Source organism: Onychomys torridus, chromosome 16, assembly GCF_903995425.1.
Source record: "Onychomys torridus chromosome 16, mOncTor1.1, whole genome shotgun sequence".
NCBI classification, from domain to species: Eukaryota; Metazoa; Chordata; class Mammalia; order Rodentia; family Cricetidae; genus Onychomys; species Onychomys torridus.
In genome coordinates, this window is record NC_050458.1 from 47,175,151 (window position 1) to 47,195,715 (window position 20,565).

The 20,565-nt window shown below is 47.9% G+C and overlaps 2 protein-coding genes across 2 annotated transcripts; one reads left to right on the forward strand and one right to left on the reverse strand.

Moving 5' to 3' along the window:
* Window positions 1–135: 135 nt before the first annotated feature.
* On the reverse strand, window positions 136–6,742 carry Snu13 (small nuclear ribonucleoprotein 13). The gene is made up of 3 exons (XM_036208272.1): window positions 6,640–6,742; window positions 3,117–3,237; window positions 136–1,274 (listed from the first exon to the last, which is right to left on the reverse strand). The coding sequence occupies exons 1-3, from the start codon at window positions 6,640–6,642 to the stop codon at window positions 1,012–1,014; spliced, it is 387 nt and encodes a 128-aa protein (XP_036064165.1). The 5' UTR covers window positions 6,643–6,742; the 3' UTR covers window positions 136–1,011.
* A 5,459-nt stretch (window positions 6,743–12,201) lies between these two features.
* On the forward strand, window positions 12,202–18,778 carry LOC118596719. The gene is made up of 2 exons (XM_036207599.1): window positions 12,202–12,411; window positions 14,882–18,778. Exons 1-2 carry the CDS (start codon window positions 12,202–12,204, stop codon window positions 18,776–18,778), a joined length of 4,107 nt encoding a protein of 1,368 aa, XP_036063492.1.
* The last annotated feature ends 1,787 nt before the right edge of the window (window positions 18,779–20,565 follow it).

Below are 20,565 nucleotides of genomic sequence, written 5' to 3' on the forward strand. Positions count from 1 at the left end.
AGGCCAGCCTGGTCTACATACCCAGAACAGGTCTCAAGGTTCCCCACCCCATGTTACAACTGCCCTAGAAACGCTAAGCATTTCATTTCAAATATTAGCTGGTAAAACTGAAAGTCAGGCACTGCTGCTATTTCATTTAAAATGAAATAGGAACATATTTCTTTATTAGGATGCTCAAGAATGAACATTATTACCACTCTCTTCATGTGACAGAATACATCTGACCCATGTTTTGGGAGGAAAAGGATAAAGCTTCCCTCCCAAAGTGGGTGTCAAATGGCTCCACAAAAAACCCCATTCAACCAAGGACAGGATGTTCCTGATAACTTTGTCTCTGCTGTAAATTCCGGCCCCAGAGTCCTTTACTCCAGCACAAACTATTTTGTCCTTGTTACTCTTCAGATCCAGGCCATCAAACTCACCCTGCTGCCTGAGTCTGCAGACCATCCCTTTGACTTGTTACTGCCTTGACACCCTCAGTGGGGAACGAGGTGAGATTATAAGGTTACACATACCAAAAACACACAAACATTAATAAATGGCACTTGGACTTAGGCTTAACGTTATCAAACTTCCTCTACAAATGATGGTGGGCGGGAGGGACTGTTCCCCAAAGAAAAATCTTCAGTCCTGTTAACATATATGGAGATCTTATATGCAAAGGCATGAGGGACTGGTGTTACTTCATTTACCTTACACAGAGGAATGAGTTCGGAGGTGAAAACAGACACTATCCCTGGCTTAGGTTTTTCCTGGTTACTCCTGCTGTTAAATGGTGACATTCTGCCTCTCACCTGTCTTAGGTATCATTTCACTTTTTAAAAAGATTAAAAAATGGTAGAAGAGAGGATGAGATGGGGACAAAGCAACCCTGTAAGACAAATTAAAAATACAAAAACCGGATGTAGTACAATATTTATAATAGAAACTGGCTGAAAATACCACATGCTAACAGACAATATGATACACAAGAGGGGTGGGAGCAGACAGGAAAGGGCAGAGGCCACAGGCCTACACCAGGAGCCTTTCAATAGACTGCTGGATGGACTGGATCTGCTGCTTTAGCTGGGAGCCTTCTTTGATGGTAACCGAACAGGCGATGACAGGTCTGGAGACCCCACAGGCCCGTCCTAGGGCCTGCTTGGAGCGCACGAATACATAGGGGACATTCTTGTCTTCACACAGCAGGGGGAGGTGCAGGATGATCTCCAAGGGTTCAGCGTCTGCTGCCATCACAATGAACTCAGAGATGCCCCTGTTGAGGGTTTTGGTGGCTGTTGAGACAGGACATGAAGCCAACAGATGACATGGGGCTTGGGCAGAGCAGCCACAGCAAAGTAAGGAAAAAGTAACCCGTACAAGGACACAATGCTCAGGACAAGCCAGGAGAGGCCAGGCATACCTTTAGTCTCTGCAACTGGGAGACAGATCTATGAGTTTGAGGCCAGCCTGGTCTACACAGTGGGTTCTAGGACAGCCAAAGCTACATAATGAGACCCTGTCTCAAAGGGGTCTGGGGGTGTGGAGAGAACAAAACAAAAACCAATTTCTGCCTGGAGCAGCCCTGTAATGTAATAATTTGGCACCCAAATACTAACCAATTACTTAATCCTCAATGTCTTTCTCACCCACTCAGCATAGGATATACCAGCACAAAGTAATGCTTCTACAGTTTTAACCTGTCACCAAGGCCTCAGTTCTCTGTTGAAACCTCACTTTCTGAGAAGATTCAATCAAAAAAGATCCTCAAACAGCTACACACCCCATCCTCCTTCACAGCAGGCCTGCCTTCCAGACATACAGTCCACACCTTCCTTCATATGTGACCGCCAAGAATGGAGGATATAACAGAACAGGCCCATGCACAGTCTGCTCTGCCTTCTGCCAACATGGGTAAATCCCAAACATGACATTTTAATATTCTTAAAAACAAGGCCACTTGGCCAGGCAGTGGTGGTGCACTTCCTTAATCCCAGTGTTCAGGAGACAGAAGCAGGAGGATCTCTGAGTTTGAGGCCAGCCTGGTCTACAGAGCAAGATCCAGGACAGCTAGGGCTGTTACACATAGAAACTCTGTCTCACAAAACAAAACAAAACAAAAACCAAACCAAAAACAAAAACTGGAGTTTTTGGAGTCAGCGGTTAAGAGTACTAACTGCTCTTCCAGAGGACCTGGGTTCAATTCCCAGCACCCATGTGGCAGCTCACACCTGTCTGTGATTTCAGTTCCAGAGGATCTGACACAGATATACATGCAGGTAAAAACACCAATGCACATAAATGAAATAAAAATAAAGAAAAAAAATTACTACAGAAAGCTATTTGGTTTTCTTTATTTTTCTAGGCAGAAATGTCATGGTGCATATAATTAGTCCACTGAAAAATTGTTCATTCAACAAACTAAGCATGGCAGTGCACACCTATAATCCCAGCTCTTGAGAGGGGGACAGGAGATCAGCTCAAGGTTGGCTACATAGTAAATTTGTGGGGCTGGCCTGGGTTCATGAGGCTCTCCCAAACCAACCAACCAAAAAACACAAAATCTCCTCAGCCTCAGTTTGCCCCTACCCTGCAACTCCCCTTTCACACTCCTCCATACACAAAAGGAAAATGTTTCTGAGAACCACTGAAATTCATGCATCCCACAGTTGCCAAATACTGAAAAACATTAAAATCCTTTTCTTTTTGATAGTTCTAAAGAGTACAATTTCATACAGTTTTAACAACTGCTTTCCAAATGGCTTCACAAAAATAAATAAAATACATTTATATACTCAAGAGAAAAGGCAAATACAGCAAAATATTAACCACTGATGGCTCTACATCCTACCCGCCTTTTGCATCTAATGCCAAATGGATCTTCCATTGGTCAGTAAAGAACTTCTAGAGTGCACATTAGCCCACTCATTTAAGAGGTTGAGGTAGGAGGGCTTGGGCTGGGGAGTTCGAGGCCACCCTGGGAACAGAGCAAGACCAGCCTCCACAAAAACAGAAAGCGAAGGAAGGACGGTGAGGAAGAGTGAAATAAAAACATCCAGCCCTTCTTCCAAACTACAAGTCCAGGAGACCCCTGCTGAAACGGGCCTTCAGCACCCCGCATCACCCTGTCCTCTCACCTTCATTGGCTCCTTTCCGAAGCTGCTTGTAGTTGCATGACTGCTGAACAAGGTCCAGCAGCTTCTTGGTGAGGTGGGCATCTGCCAGGGGGTAGGCCTTCGGATTCACATCAGCCTCCGTCTGCAAGAGACCAGAAGGTATTCCAGATAAATTACAAACTATTTACCAACAACTGAGACCAGCTTGGTTCCCCCTTACACAGACACACGCATACCCCCCACCTCTCTTCTTTAGGGATAGATGACACCCAATTTCAAAAACAGCCCCTAGCAATGCAACAAAGAAACCAACCAAGTATAGACAGAACATGTTTATTAACACAGGTCTGAGCACTCTAATACTGTCTTCTGGACCCTAAGGGCAAGAGCAATCATACACACACACTCTCTCACACATATACCCATAATTACAACATAATTTTTTTTTCTTTTCTTTTGTTTTTGTTTTTGTTTTTGGAGATAGGCCTGCTAGGGCTACACAGAGAAACCCTCAAACTCCATCTGTCCCTGTCTCCTGAGTGCTGGGATTCAAGGTGTTCACCACCACTACCAGGCCAAAAAAAAAAAAATCTCTTAGCTGGGCTGTAGTGGGACACACCTTTAATCCCAAGCACTTGGGAGGCAGAGGATCTCTGTGAGTTCAAGGCCAACCTGGTCTTCAGAGTGAGTTCCAGGATAGCCAAGGCTACACAGAAATCCACACTACCTTTCCTACTTCAAACTAGTGAACCACACAGTAGGCAAGTTTCAGTTACATCAACAATCTACCTTTAATGAAAGGCTGCAGTTGGGGCCTATTCAAATTGAGAAAGGTACATTGCTATGAAATTGTACTGTCGCTTTTTACAAGTAAAATTTGAAAGGATCAACTGGCTTTTTTTTTGTCAAATGAGGTATTGCTTGATTTTAGAGTTCAAAATGAAGCTTTAAAATCCTAAAACTGCCAGGCATGGTGGTACACACTTTGATCCCACCTAGAGAGACCAAGAGGCAGGAGGATCACTGAGATCCAGGCCAGCCAGTTACATAGTGAGACCCTGTCTCAAAACAAAACAAAAAACACCAAACAAAATCCTAAAACGAAACTGTCATAGGTTTTATCCTTTGACAAAGACCATTCAGGGCCAGTGAGATGGTGCTTGCCTCCAACTTGAATTTGATTCCCAGAACCCACATGGTGGGGAGAAACGACTTCTCCAAGTTGTCTGCTGATACCAAATGCACAACCATACCAGTGAGCAAGTGCAATTAAAAAAAAAAAAAAAAAGTATAGGCAGTATATGCCTCTAATCCTAGCACTCAGGAGGCAGAGGCAAGTGGATCTCTGTACTTTGGGGGCCAGTCTGCTTTGTAGGCCAAGTTCCAGGCGAGCCAGGACCACACACGACTTTCAAAACAAAAAGGGGAGCAGGTGGGAGGGTGTTGTTTAGACTTGGGAGGGATTAATTTGTAAGGAAAGACACACATATCCCAACAAGTTTCCTCACCTATTATTATTAGCTACAAGTTTGATGATACAATGAACCTGTCTCAAACAACTGAAAAACTACTGAATTATACTCAAAACAAATGCACTTCAGGGCATGCAGAACTGGAACATTTAGACTCTATATTATGTACTCTGTATTAACATATTGGGTTCCAATTTTCATCCTGTGTTGTTGGGGTGTCCTGTTTCTTTCCTCTCTTTGAATTTATTACTGGTTTTCCACTATTTTCCCCTCCATAGGTTTGGATTAATTCAATTTATCTATTCTTTCCCCACTAAAGAAACTTGCAAGGTTGCCTGGGCTGGCCCCAATTCTTGGGCTCAATTAAATGATACTTTCAAGTAAACATAACTGCAAGTGCATGCTGAGCTCTCTCTCCAAGTTCTCAAATGTTAGAAAACAATTCAAAAGTTAAACCATTTAATTTCATAGTGTTTTTGTGATGTTAGCAATTCAAGACCCTGCGCATGCTAGCGAAGCGCCCATCGGTATTTTCAGCCCACACCCTTTGAGACAAGGCTTGCAAGACAGCCTAGGCTAGCCAACTTGAATCCTCAGCTTCATCAATTTGGTCTCCTTGTACACCTGACAGTCAAACATGCATGATTTTTTTCCCCCCAAAGAGACAGGGTTTCTCTGTGTAGCTTTGGAGCCTTTCCTGGATCTCGGTCTGTAGACCTGGCTGGCCTCGAACTCACAGAGATCCACCTACCTCTGCCTCTCCAGTGCTAGGATTAAAGGCGTGGACCACCACTACCACTTGGCTACACGTATGATTTTAGCAAATTACAGCCATTCATAACCTAATAATGTCAACAAGACCCTGCTCACATAAAATTCCAACGGTGCTGAAAAAGGCCAGTGACACTAGCCACCTTGAAGTTCTAGCAAAATACCGTGCTGCTAGTTGTATACAGTGGTGCATAAAATTATGCACAGTACATTAAAAGCTGCCACTTGACGTTACTGGCTGACGTTATTTACCACACTACACTTCATTCTTTGTGTATTATAAAAAGGTTATTGTAGATGGTACACTTGTTATGGCAGCATCCTGGTGTTTTAATCAAGACGCCCAAGAATGACTGACCGACCAGCTTTGGTGTGATGGCACACATCTGTAATCCTAGCACTCTGGAGGATGGGAGACCAAAGCCGGAGCGCACCCGTCCTTAAGGGATGCAGGACTGCACGGCAAGGGAACTCATCATCCCCATTTCACAGCCGATGCAAACCGCGGCACAGTGCAACCAGAGAGCTCCGGATTTCAAACTCTTCACTGGTTCGGGGCGCGAAAGTTACCAAAGCCGATCCGGAACCAAAGTGCCGGACTAAATCTCAGTACAGACGTGAAAGGGCTGGCCAAACTCTTTCCTCCTTACTACGTTCCAGTCCTAACTAGTCACAACAGGAAACACGACCTGGAACCCTCTCTCTACAACATTAAAGTGGCGACGATCGAGCGTTATCGTCACACGTGGTGCAACCAGGACCCGCGATTTCTGAGTCTCACCGTAGGAATCTTTCCTGGGCCTCCAGCCGGGGTCACTCCACATTCTCCCTGACCCCAAATTAAAAAAAACAAACAAACAAAAAACCCAAACGCCCCTGAATTATTCCCCAAGCCGTGTTAGCTCCCGACAGTGGATCTGTCTGAACCCCGGGCGTGGGAAAGGAGTGGGCAGAGGCTGAGTGTCCCGTGACTTCTCGTCATCTTCTACAGATCGTTTAAAAAGAAAAAATAATAATAAGGGAAAGGGAACGGAGACCTGAGTTTTCCAGGCACCTCCACCACCCCACGTGGGGCGGTCATTTTCCCACGCGGCGCCCTGCAAATTTTCCCTCTCCCCTCGCCCGGCCTCTGGCCACGCCCACCGCTGCAAAGCCGATCGGGCCACGGCGCTCCGGGTCCTCCGGCCGCCCGAGTTCTAACCCGGGCCCCGGAGGTCGGCCATGGCGGGGCGGGCGGGACGGAGCGCACCGAAGCCCGCGCCTCCCGCCCCGCGCGCCGGCGGCCCCGCGCGCTCACTCACCATGGCTGCGGTGCGCCGGCCTCGCCGCGACTCGACAACAGCCCACCTCCGACAGGCCGAAACGCGGCGCAGAGAGAGGAGCGGAAGCCACTTCCGGCGCGGGAGGAAGCGGAAGTGATGTCACTCCGGGCGCGCGGTGACGTCGCCCCGGCGCCGTCCCCCACAGTGCTCAAGGGCCGAAGTCGTGTGTGGTGGGAGGAACGTGTTTTACTGGATTTTAGTAGCGTCCTAGTATAAATGATTGGCCAAAACTGTGAATTAAACATTCGGGGGGGGGGGATTTAGCTCAGTGGTGGAGCGCTTTAGGCCCGGGGTTCGATCCTCAGCTCAAAAAAAAAAAAAGCATTCGGGAAGCCGGGCGGTGGTGGTGCACGCCTTTAATCCCAGCATTGGGAGGCAGAGGCAGGTGGATCTCTGAGTTCGAGGCCAGCCTGGTCTACCAAGTGAGTTCCAGGACAGGCACCAAAACACAGAGAAACCCTGTCTCGAAAAACCAAAAAATAAAAATAAATAAACATTCGGGAAGTGGCACACCAATACAAAGGGTTTCGAGGGACACCATTTCATTGCTTTTTTTTTTTTTTTTTTTAAGTTTTTTTAGTTTTTCGAAACAGGGTTTCTCTGTATCCCTGGCTGCCCTGGAACTCACTCTGTAGACCAGGCTGGCCTTGAACTCATAGAGATCCACCTGCCTCTGCCTCCCGAGTGCTGGGATTAAAGGCGTGCGCCACTACCGGCTTGTTTGGAGTCTTGATAGCACATCTGCTTTCTTCTGCCCAGCACCTTGCTCCCACCCCCCCCCCCCCCCCCACCCCTTTTTGTTTTGGGTTGTTGCTTCTTCCAGACAGGGTTTCTTAGTGTAACAGCCTTGGCTATCCTGGAACTTGCTCTGTAGACCAGACTGGCCTCGAACTCACAGAGATCTGCCTGCCTGTGCCCCCTAAAGCGCTGGGATTAAAGGCGTGTGCCACCATCGAATGCTTGGCCCTTGATGCTACACTAAAACTCTGTTATTAAAGGATAAATTCAGCCGGGAGATGGTGGCACACTCCTTTAATCCCAGCACTCTGGAGGCAGAGGCAGGTGGATCTCTTGAGTTCCATGCCAGCCTCTACAGAATTCCAGAACAGCCAAGGCTATACAGAGAAACACTGTCTCAAGAAGCTAAGTAAAGTAAGTAAGTTAGTAAGTAAGTAAGTAAGTAAATAAATAAATAAATAAATAAATAAATAAATAAATAAAAATGATATAACAATAATTTAAAAAGTGAATATAGCTGGGTGGTGTTGGCACACGCCTTTAATCCCAGCACTCAGGAGGCAGAGGGCAGTCAGATCTCTGAGTTCGAGGCCAGCCTGGTGTATAGTGAGTTCCAGGACAGTCAGAGCTGTTACACAGAGAAACCCTGTCTCAACAAACCAAACAAAAACAGAGTGAATATCAAATCAGATCCTTCATTTCCCACACTAAACTTCATCTTGTGCACATCTGATAAGACCTTTTAAAAGGAAACAAAACAAAACAAAACGGTCTCCCTCTGAACATTTCCAAAAAATGCCTGCTGATTGTCTCCTTGACTCTGCTCCTCATCTCTGTTGGGTACTGTTTTATATATCTCCCACTTATTTGGTACTATCAGCCTCCACTGCTGGGGGAATGAAACCTATGTATTCCAACCTACAGTCATAGGTGTGTCCTTACTGTTTGCCTCTTGGATGTGCTTTATGAAAATTTACAGTTATTATTTGACCTACTTGGTATCCTGGCTCACCACTTCCAGTCTCCCTAGTAGTGACTGAGGGTTTTATTACTTTAGTTTTCTTAATAGCATATGCTAATTCTACATAATGAGTTGGTTAGTTGGTTGGTTTGGTTTGTTGTTTTTTGACATAGGGCCACTCCCCAGTTGTAGCTGGTTTGAACAGTCCTCTTTCCTCCTCCCATCTCCAGTGCTAGGGTTATAGGCCTGTCTCAAGATAATGCTTGACTCCTGTCTACAGTAGGTAGTGATCAATCAATCATCTCTGCCTGGCTGGGAAACTCGTTCTGTAGATCAACCTGTCTCTGAACTCACAGAGATCCTCCTGCCTCTGCCTCTGCCTCCCGAGTGCTGGGAGTAAAGGTGTGTGTAGCTGGACTTTCTTTGGACTACCAGCTCCCAAATAATGACATGGAGACTTCTTATTAAGTTTGATAGCTTGGCCTTAGTTTAGCTTGCTCCCAACTAGCTGTTAAGACTTAAATTAACCCCTTTATATCAATCTACATTCTGCTACATGGTTCGCTACCTCTCCTCCATAGGTAAGTCCAAGTTCCCCACGTCTTGCTGGCAAATTCTGCCTTTCTTCTTCCCAGAGTTCCTCTGTCTCCCCAGAAATCCCACCTACCCTTTCCTGCCTAGTTATAAGTCATTCAGCTTTTTATTAAACCAATCAGAAGTGCCTTGGCAGGCAAGGTAAAAAGTGACATGTCTTCAGAGTATACCCACAACAGGCCTGTTCCACCAAGCATTTTTTTTTTAAATTATTATGACCCCAGTGGATTTCATTAGAGTTTTTCACAGTAGCACGGATACCTCACCAGTGTGTACAACACCAAAGGGAGTGTCTCTCTCTCTTTACTTTTGGATGTTTTGTTTTAAGATGAGTCTTATGTTTCCCAGGATACCCTTGAACTTGCTATGAAGATGAGCTCCTGATCCTCTTTGAACTCCCGACCCCTTGTCCCCACCTCTAAAGTGCTGGAATTATAGGCATTTGTGCCACCACTCCTGGCAGGGCATGGTGTTTTTGTGACCGAGAGTGGTAATTCAGTACACCATACCTAATTATCTAGTTAATTCTATTCCCTGAGTTTCTTCAGAATCATCTTGTCCTTTTCTTTTGTTAGCAACTAAACAACTGCTGACATATTCTGGAGACCAATTTATTCTAGAAACTTGTCCTATATACTCGCCATGTCTGGTCCCTCATCCACCAGTAAATCCCCTCCCCTCAGGTTATAGCCCTACCTACCTCTTGCTTTACTCAGCACATGCCAATTTTTTCTCCATTCCTGTCAATCACTGTCTTGTTAGGAATATCCTATGGTTTGAGTATGAGTTATTTTCCCAAATTTATACAGAAGTTAGATTCCTAAAATTATGCTGATAGTATTAAGAGGAACCAATGTCCTACACCTATCATTACAGTACTCAGGAGCTAGAAGAAAGAGGTTCAGAAGTTCAAGGTCATCCTCATTCATCCTAATGAATTTGAGGCCAGCCTGGGCTATATGAGACCTTGTCTCAGAAAAACAAAACAAAAAATATTTCTAAGAGTGTGAGTTACAATCTCATTTTAGTATTTAAAGTTGGGATCTTTGGGAAGTAATTAGGATTTGATTAACCACTAGATCAGAGTAGAGCCTTCATGAGTGGATCTTGATGGATTGATTAATTTATTCATTCTATTTTAGGTGTTTTTGTTTGTTTGTTTTTGAGACGGAGTCTTATTATGTAGCCCTGGCTGGCTTGGAGCTCACTGTGGAGGTCTAGAAGTCACAATACAGACCAGGCTGACTTGAACTGATAGAGATCCCCCTGCCTCTGCCTCCTGAGTGCTGGGATTAAAGGTGTGTGATGGAATGTGGTGATGGACCCTACTCAGGTCCTGATCAGGAGCAGCAAGTACTCTTAAATGCTGAGCCATCTCTCCAGACTCCAGTTTTGTTTTTGTTTTTGAGACAGGATCTCACTGTAGATCACTGGCCTAGGGTTCACTATGTAGCCCAGGCTAGCCTCAAATTTACAGCAATCCTTCTCAGCCTGCCAAGAGCTGGGATTATAAGCCAAAGCCACTATGACCATCATGACACTCTGCCAACAAGAAGGCCATTAGTAGAAGAGGACCCTTAGCTTTGAATCTCCAGAACTATGAATCAACACAAACTCTTTTTCAAAGAAGCCTGTCTGTGGTATTTTATTGTAGAAATATAAGACAAAGTGACTTATTCCATTCAGCTGATTCCTATTTATCACCTCTTCATTGGAACCTTAATTACTTGACCAAGTAATTGTCCCTGCAGGATAGTCATGGCCTTCTGGCATTTGCTCTCGGGATCCTCTGCTGACTTTATATTTATTCAGTGTCCACCTTTGCAAGCACACTGAGAACTCTGCCCTGGCCCCTTTGAGAGTCTTTCTTCTGGTGCCATGCCAGGCCTCAAGGAGGAGCTTGTTTCACTAGGGAGCTTTGGTGATGGCAACCAAGAATAGAATCTGGAGAAAGAGTCTGGTAGGACTCACCCAAGGGCGCTAGTTTGAGAACAGAACAGCCCTGATCTCATGGTATTGTCAGTGTTCTCCAGCCAAAGAGCACCGAGAACACACCTCTAATGCTGCTTCGTGGTCCAGCAAGAGAGAACAAAACCCACAGGGAACTGTGGCTCGTTCTCAATCCCAGCACTCGGGAGGGGAGGGGAGGGGAGGGGAGGACAGTGATTGATCTGGAGATACAGTTCTTTAGGAACCTCGTGTGATGTGGTGGAGGCTGCCTAGGTAGTTTTGCTCCTGGGGTCCTCTTACCAGCCTATACAGGCTAGGTGTGGTGGTGCACGTCTTTAATTCCAACACCCCAGAGGCAGGCAGATCTCTGAGTTCAAGGTTAGCCTGGTTTGTGTAGTGAGTTCTAGACCAGGTAGGGCTCCATAGTGATACCTTATCTCAAAGAAAAAAAAAATTTTTTTTTTTGTTTAATTAGCTATGTCGTAATGAATGCCTGTTTTCCCAGCACTCAGTCTGAGGCAGGAGGATCAATGTGAATTTGATGACAGCCTGGGCTATATAGAAAGGCCTTATCTCTCTTGTTGTTTTTTTTAGCTGAGGATCGAACCCAGGACCTTGCACTTGCTAGGCAGGCGCTCTACCACTGAGCTAAATCCCCAGCCGAAAGGTCTTATCTCAAAACCAAGAAACAGAAACAAAAAAATCCAATGAGTTGTTGCTAATCACAGTTATCCTGTCATGCTGTAGAACATGAGAAGCTATTCTGTCCAAATGCGCCCAACAACGCATCAACGAGGTAAGCTTTTAGGCTACCACTAGCCCCCTTAGATTCAAAGTCCTCTGCCTAGTCTTCGCTTCCATGAGGGGGCCAAGGGATCGCCCTAACCTACTTATCAGTCACTCCTTGGGCACAGATTTATGGCCTGGAGTTGAGCATGAGTCTTCCCTCTCTGTTCCTGGTGAAGGCTCTGGAACCAAGGTCGGGGAAAGCTGAGCAGGTCTGATCTGTGCCCAACCTGCTATTTAACCTTTTGGCCACAAGGGGGCATAACCCACCAGCTTGGAGCACCTGTCTGAGCCTGGTCTGGCCAGGAGAGGTTTCCTCCACCAAGGGTCTGCTGGCCCGAACTACTAGCCCGCACTGAAAGTGCAGCAGCAGGCAGGCTCCTTTGTGAGGTGGCCCCAGTGACAGAGGGACTGTGAAGTAAGGGGTACCCCACCCCAAACTGAGCGAGCCAGCCACACTAGTGTTTCCTTCCCACTCCTCCCAACACCATCTACCGGACCTAAGCTTTGCCATGTTGCTACCACTTCTGGGAGCCTGTGCCGTGGTGGGCCCATTCCAGGGCCCCGAGTGGGAGCCAGTAAGAGGCCTGCTGTCCCAGGATCAAAGCTGCAGGGATCCCCGGTGCTGTGGTAATCTGCTTGTCTTCTGCCTCTTTCTGATCTGGCAGATCCAACAGTATTGGTACCGGGTCTCCAGGACCAGCAAGAGGAACGCCATCAAGGTAAAGGGACCTCTTCCTTAGCATCATCGCTGTTAGTCACTCTCTACATGGACCCTGTTCGGTGTCTTATTTATCAGAGGTGACGAAAGAGCTTCAGCTGGTCTGTATAATCACCGTCTAGGCCTTAAAACCAGGATCCATCTCTGTTCTTCACTCTATACACTCAATCCATTTGCAAATTTTAGGGATCCTCCATGCAATCTGCAACGCTATGACTTCTAGAGACCTCACTACGCCACCCAGGCAGAGCCGCCAGCCTGTAGCTCTCTCTGGACCATGGCAATGGCTGTCTGTGTCTGCCTGGTGTAGCTTTTCTTCCTCCTCTTTTTAAAAAAAGCTATAATAAGCCGGGCGGCGGTGGCGCATGCCTTTAATCCCAGCACTCGGGAGGCAGAGCCAGGCGGATCTCTGTGAGTTCGAGGCCAGCCTGGGCTACCAAGTGAGTTCCAGGAAAGGCGCAAAGCTACACAGAGAAACCCTGTCTCGAAAAACAAAACAAACAAAACAAACAAAAAGCTATAATATGTACACACAATTACAAGCGACCTTTTACAAGCCAAACACACCCATGTGTAGTACCCACATTACGAAACACCAGCGGGGCGATCAAGATGGGTCATTGGGTCAGAATGATTGTTGCCAAGCCTGATGACCTGACTTTGGTCCCCAGAACCCACATGGTGGTAGGAGAAAAATGATTCCCAGAAATTGTCCTCTGACCTCCACACCTATGCTATGGCATATGCACATAGGCTTGTGTGTGTGTGTGGTGGTGGTTGGTACAGGCCTGTAATCCCAACATTCAGGAGGCAGAGGCAGGGGCTGTCCCAAGTTTGAAGCCATCCTGGTCTATATATCTAGTTCCCATCCAGCCTGGGCTGCAGAACTCTGTTTATAAAAGATATAAAATGAAAGATAAAATAAACACACCATCAAGGAGCATTGCCTAGTGATAGAATGTTGGTTTAGGTTGTATAAGGCCTTGGCTTCACTAGCAATGAAAACCAGGCATGAAGCTGGGCATGGGGGGCACCCCTTTAATCCCAGCACTCAGGAGGAAGAGGCAGGCGGATCTCTATGAACTCAAAGATAGCTTGGTCTATGTAGTAAGTGCCAGGACAGCCAGGGCTACCTAGAGAGGCCTTGCCTCTAAATAAAAATAAATAAATAAATAAATAAAGAAAGAAAGAAAGAAAGAAAGAAAGAAAGAAAGAAAACCGGGTATGGTGGTTTATGCCTGTAATCCCAGGACTCAGGACGATGTCCGGGAGGCGTACTAAACTCAGTTTCAAGCCTTGCCTTCCCCCACTTCTCACCAAACAAACAAAAGGACCACCCTTCGAAAAACCCAAGTACTAGAAGATCCTGGGTTTAAACTCCAGCACTGAAAAAAAAAAAAAAAAAAACCTGCAGCCCCCAAATGTGCACTCAAAGCTGCTGATTGCTGATAGTGCAGACCTATACAAAATCACTTGGCAAGTACTCAACATTGACCTTACGTCCAATACTGTGCTTGTGAGCCAGACAGACTTTAAAAACAGATCAAAGCTCTCCCTTCCATAAACCCCTGTGACTCCACTCCCTGCAAAACTCAAACTCTTGTTTCAATCCCAAGTCTGATAGGACCTAGCCTGTACCTGTCACTGACCTCATCTTCCAGGGTTCTCCTTGTTGCTGGCTCCATTCTGATCCCATGGCTGCCGCTCCTCTCTCTTCCTTGCTCCCCTCTTCTTCTACCTTTGTTTTTAATGCTGGGGTAGGACCCAGGGCCTCCCACACTAGGCACCGTGCTATGCCATTGAACATTAAGTTCTCACTGAGCTTCTTGGCTGTTTCTATGGACATAATCTTGCTTGCTCTGTTCCTAGGGTCTTTATACTTAATGTCTCCTCTGCCTATAGTACTCAAGTGTCATTTGATTTGCCCCTAATTTCATTCAGTTTCCCAGCCAAATATCACCTCCTCTGGGAGGCCTTCCTTGACTATTCTGTCTAGCAGAGTTAAACTCCAGCCCCCAATTTGCATTTATTTCCATTCAAATGCTTTTTTGGGGTACTAACACGGATTTTTGTTTTAAGATAGGATCTCATGTAGCTCGGGCTGGTCTCTAACTTGCTGTGTAGCCAAGGATGAACTTGAACTTCTGATCCTCCTTTGTCTACTTCCTGAGTGCCGAGATTATTGGAGTGGATTCTTTCCATGCTAGGCATAGACTCTACGAGTTGAGCCACATTCCTAGCCCAATAGTTAATATTTGGTTATTGTCTTTGTGTCTAGAATATAGCTCCCAGCAGGGACTGTGCCTTATTCACTTTGGTACCCAACACACAGGACGGTGCCTGGCTCAGAGCAATCTCTCACTATCTCGAAGTGAATAAATGCACAAGTAGTGGGACATTTAGTCAGATCTGTAGGGATTTCGGAGGTCATTTGTATGCCAGAGTTTTATTTCTTAGTCCTTACTTTACAGGTACCACCGCAGAGATGGGCAGTGTTATCCACCAGATGTGAAACTTTCTTTGGGATGATTCACAAATTCTTTACTCACGGAAAAATCAGAGACCTGGATGTTCCTGTCCAACAATGGACACAGAGGCAGAGATGGGGATACAGGAGGAGCCTCAGACAACAATGGGCCACCCAGTACCTTCTGTCTCCACAGAACTCACGCCAAGACCTGCCTTGGGTTGTCCACAGCTCTTCTGAGCCCATGATGTGTACCCCTTCCTTTTCAAGCACTTGTCTCTTCCCTCAGGACAACTTTTGGGAAGTATGGCAAGTCCCCTCGTGTCCCAGCAGTAGCCAGGCCCACCCTTCCCTGGACATGTGCCAAAGAATGGAGCAGCGGCTGGCTTCCTCCCAGGAGAAGTTGGTGTCAATAGAGCCTGTTAGCCTGAAATACAACTCCACCTCCACAGCCTTAGCCATCTCTCTCCCAAACTTCCCTTTAGTTCAGAGGTCAAAGTTCTGCCTCAGAGGGCTTCTGCCTGGTCCTCTTAACCAACAATCGGAACTGTCCACCAAGAACTCCCTGGATAGCCCACAAGATCCCTTAGAACCAGAGGGTAAAACTCAGACAGTAGACAGAGAATATAGAGAAGATACCCTGCAGTACACAGGCCAGAGACAGAGCGGAAAGGAGGTTGCTTCAGAAGTACGAGCATCTGGAGGCCTCCTCCCTATAGACTTTGGAGTGGGGAAGGACGGAGAGGCCCTGGGGTGTGGGAAGCAGAGGCTAGTAAGAAGAGAAACTGATGGAGAAATCTCAGTGCCAGAGTGGGAGAAGCAAGACCAAACAGGAACTGGAGATAGAGAACAAACTGAGAAACTACGGGAGAAAAGCCAGAGGGAGCCTGGACATGAGGATCCTTTTTCCCAGGCTCGTGTGGGAGAGAATCAAGAAGAGGTCAGACGTAAAACGGACATTGCAACTCAGACACCAGAGTGGGGGAGCCGGGAGGATGCCGTGGAGACCTTGGCTCTGGGGAAGAAGAATCAGAAAGAAGCTGGAGGGGAGGAAGAGGCAGAGGTCCAGGAGCAAGGACTGGAGACCCAGAGCCGGACTGGACGTAAGAACAGTGAGAATTCCCAAATGCGAGGTCAGGGGACACAAGACCCAGTCGGAGGTGAGACTGGTGCAGGATCTGAGGCGGAGGAAGGAGGAAACAAGGGCCAGGTTGGAAGCGAGGATGGTGTGAAAATCCGGACATCTGGGAGGGAGAACCCGAGAGAACTCCAGCAACAGGGCAGTGAAGAGACCCCGGCCCTGGAGTGGGAGAAACAGGGATGGATTAGCACTCAGAAGGAGGAGGAGACCCAAGCTTTGAAGAAAGAGGACCAGAAGCTGTCGAGACGTGAAGTTCAGGTGGGGACGAAGAAGTTCAAGGAGATAAGAGAGGAGGACTGGGTGGTGATCCAGGCGCCCTGGTGGGGAAACCAGAGACTCGTGCTGATCGCAATCGACCGAGGACTCAAGATATCATGTTGGGGAAATCAGGGTCAGATTGGAGGGGAACGCACTGCGGGAATCCGGCCCCTGGAGAGCGACCGAAGACAAGGTGGAGATGATGGGACAAATAACCTGCCAGCCGAGGCTGAGACTCAGGGTCAACTAAGAGGTAAAACTCCTCTGGAGACTCAGCCAGTAGAGAGCAAGACCGAGGAAAAGACTGAAGAGCAAAGTGAGGTGGACAAGCTGGCACCCGGGAAGAGAAGCCAGAGGGAAGCTGGAGGGGATGTTGAGGTAAAGACCCAGAGGCCCGAGAGCAGGATCCTGGGACAGTTGACTGAAACCAGAGGAAGCCGTTCTGCAAGGTGGAGGCGCTGGGGACAGGCTAGAGGAGAGAAGGCTTCAGAAAATGAGGCCTTGGAGAAGAAAACCTGGGTCAAGGCCGGAAGCGAGGGGGGTAGAAAACTCCAGAGAGCCAGGAGGAAGACTCAGAGGGTGCTAAGGAAAGTTAACGGAAGGACCTACTTGTTAGAGTGGAAGACCCTGCAAAAAACCGGAGGCGGGAACGGTGCAGAAGTTCAAGACCAAAGGAAGAGAAACGTGCGGAACGTCACAGGTGCTAGTGGCCCAGAGAGCCAAGCCTCACTGGGAGAGGACCAGAGACAGTCAGTGGGCAAAAGTGATGGAAAGATTCGGACCCAGGGGCAAAGAATCCAGAGCAGGGGTAGAGCTGTTGCTGCAGAGACCCAGGCTGTAGGGGCCCAGAGAAAATGCGGAGCTGAGGAGTCGGACCAGTCTCCTACGCGGAGGAGAGGAGACAAGGGCCAGGTCAGAAGAAAGGATGTTGTCAGGTGCAGTCTTCAAGGCGACTCTTCCGTGAGGGAGGGGCCCACAGGCCAGAAGCACAGCTTGGCTCAGCCTGCTTCTCTCATCTTTAGACATGGAACCCCTAGACCCAAGCAGCCAGTAGCTGGAAATGGTATAGAGTCTGCTCCCTGTCCTGAAGAACATCTAAATAGGCAGGGCCGGGTCCCTGCCCGGAAGCCTAGAGGCGGGGTCAGTGGAGGCTCCCAGAGGGCCCCACCTGGGTCTCAAAGAAGACAAGAAAGGGGCAAAAGGGTGGAGCCAGCACCGGCTGCCAGCCTGACCTGCCAGCACCACCCACAGCCTCAGCCATCCTCTGTCTTTCCCTCTCTCCTGTGCCCCCAAGGCCCCCAGGCTGCCTCGGCTCCAGCAAGCGTACCCGTGGTTCTCTCCACTCTGTCCAAACGGCCGGCCCTCAAGAAGAGCAAACACCTGCTCCTGGAATCCCTCATGAAGAGGAGGATTGCACACCTGAGGTGGGGCCTCCCTCGACGGATCCTGGAGTCTTACCTGCTTTTTCACTTCTTAGAATCTTGCTCTTTGCCTCGGGCTGGAGCGAGACCGCCTGGATCACGCACAGACCAGGACCGCCAAAGGCCACAGGCTCAGCACTGTGAGCCCCAGGGATCCCTGCTAGCCCCCGAGTCCCCAGGCAGGTCTCAAAGCCGTCCAGTTCCTGAAAGAAGAAGCTCAAAACTTTCTACCCAAGTCCAGCCTCCGGAGAAGTGTAAGCCACCCAAGTCAGAGGCAACGCGCAGCTCCGTTCCACCTAAGAAACCCAGGAGAATCAGACCACCAGGGGGAGCAAGAGAACCACAGATGCAAGAGGAGGCCCCTAAGGCCAAGAATCCTGCCCCGAGGATTCCCAGGCCAGCAGCAGAGTCGAGGAGCTGGTGTGGCCCAGGACAGGTCCAAGAGCTTTCCATTGGGAGCAGCAAGGGCAGAAAAATGGTCAGGCCTGGAGTCTCCCATGTGGAGAGGGCTTCCAGCAGAGGGAGGGCCCCATCCTGCACAGAAGGCCGCAACCACTGGAAGGAATGCGTACCAAGGGAAGCCTCTGAGCTCCCCAGACACAAAAGTCAGCAGCAGTCCACATACCTGAGAAGTGGAAGCATGGGACCTGCCGAGGGCAGAGGGGGCTGGCAGCCACCTTTCCTCCGTTCTGCACATACCTCCAGCTTCAAAGGGACTGTCCACTCTGCCACAGCCAGGCTGAGCATGACAATCTTGAGCAAGATGCCATGGTCACCACAGCTGGCTAAGCCCCAGATTTCAGCTCCTTTTCTCACCCCGAGGAATCCTACCCCATTTCCCAAAGTGAGTGCCCCATTTACAAAGGGGGACAGCACCAGAGTCCCCACTGCTTTGGAGAGGGACCTTGAGCTACCAGGGCATTGCTGTACAGGAATAATTGTTCCCAAGATGGAGAGCTTCAAGGAACAGGAGGCACCTGGGAACCCAAATGGGGCACCCCGAAATCCAGCAGTCTCACAAAAGTTTGGTTTTATGAGACACTTGAGATATTTTCTCAGACAGTATGGCCTTAAAAAGTAGGCCACAGGCCCAGCATTCTTAGGGCATGCCAGAGAAAACATGAGGGGGACCTGCTTAGTCCCAGAGCCGCTAATAAATTGATTATTTAGATCCTGCAGGGCTGCAGATTCCTGTGGTGTGTTGTCCGACTGTTCTCTTTGGGGATTTGGGATACTTTGTGGATGGCATCTACCGTGCATCTTTTAAGGTTAGCAGATTCAGGTCAATCCGGGGTCATCTACTACTAACCTTAACCTCCTTAGCCCTCTTCCTCCAGCCCAGCTCCTCAGGGGAGAGGACATGGAGGATTTATCGTGGCTTTTGTTCACCTCATTCCCAACCTAATCCTGATTGAAGCAGGATACTCAGCCTCAGTTGTTTGGAGGGTAGGGTAGTCCTCTGCATGAGACCCCTTTGATTACAAAGAAGTGAGGTCCTGTCAAGGCTGAGAACCATTGAGGAAGAGGGGACAGGAAGATGGTAAGAGGCAGAAACAGAGGAGGACCAGAGAGAAACAGTGTCTTCCGGAATCTGACAGGATGTTTACTCTCATAAACACACACAGCCGCTGTGCAAGATCAAGCCAGTCAACATCCTAGCACAGAGTGCAAAGGGACTGGGGAACCCACCACTCCTGAGGAGCTGTGGGTACTTGATGGCTTCTGTGGAAGAGGAGAGTCAGTTTTCTTTAAGGTGTAGCTCTTAATAGGTCAACCATACTCTAATGGATGGCTCCAAACCCAGGAGTACATGGGCAATAGGAACTGGAGTCAAGAAGTTATTTGGGCCAGGTGATGGTGGCACATGCCTTTAATCCCAGCACTTGGGAGGCAGAGGCAGACGGATCTCTGTGAGTTTGAGGGATTTCTGTGAGTTCGAGACCAGCCTGGTCTACAAAGTGAGTTCCAGGGAAGGCGCAAAACCACACAGAGAAACCCTGTCTCGAAAACAAAACAAAACAAATTATTAAAAACAAAAACATAAGAGCCAGAGAGGCAGCTTGTGGTAGTTTGAATGTAACTGGCCCTCATAAGCTCACAGTGTGACACTTTTAGGAGGTGTGGCCTTGTTGAAGGAAGTGAGTCACTGTGGGGGTGGGCTTTAAGCCACGCCCAGTGTTTCAGACCACTTCCTGTTGCCTGAAAGCCAAGATGTAGTAGGATACTCGGCCACTTCTCCAGCACCATGTCCTGCCATGATGATAATGGACCAGACCTCTGAAACTGTAAGCTACCCTAATTAAATATTTTTCCTCTATAAGATCATGGGTGTCTCTTCATAGCAATAGAAACCCTAATTGAGACAGAACTTGTTGCTTAGCTAGGGTTTGACAAGTTGACGCTGTCTTTAAAAAGTGGGGGAGACAGGAGGGTTGAATCCTGGAGCTCTGCTGCCCATGAACAAACTTCATGGACATCCACACTGCTTCGATTCTATAGTATCCTGTAGTATTGCCCACCATAATTATTTGTGGTATTAGCCCACCCTGGGACATTCCAGAGATGATAATTTAATCAAGTGTGACTCTCCAGAGCCAATCTTATGATGCCTCTTGCCTTGTGTATGGTGAGCAAGTGCTGTACCACTGAGCTGCCTTTAGCCTCTACATACTTTTTTTTTGTATATACAAACTTTTTTTTTGGAACTGAGGATCGAACCCAGGACCTTGTGCTTGCTAGGTAAGTGCTCTACCGCTGAGCTAAATCCCCAACCCATATACAAACTATTTTTCTTCTACCTATGTCTTAATTCATTATAAAAGCTATATATGTTCATTGAAGAACACTTAGAAAATGTAATTTCGGCAT

Excerpts from the sequence above, each read along its gene's own strand:
- Snu13 (XM_036208272.1), bottom strand. Across the intron at positions 1,275-3,116 it reads TCGGAAAGGAGCCAATGAAG|CCACCAAAACCCTCAACAGG; the intron begins GTGAGAGGACAG and ends CTGTCTCAACAG.
- LOC118596719 (XM_036207599.1), top strand. The coding sequence starts at position 12,202 with ATGTTGCTACCACTTCTGGGAGCCTGTGCCGTGGTGGGCCCATTCCAG. Across the intron at positions 12,412-14,881 it reads GCAAGAGGAACGCCATCAAG|GTACCACCGCAGAGATGGGC; the intron begins GTAAAGGGACCT and ends CTTACTTTACAG.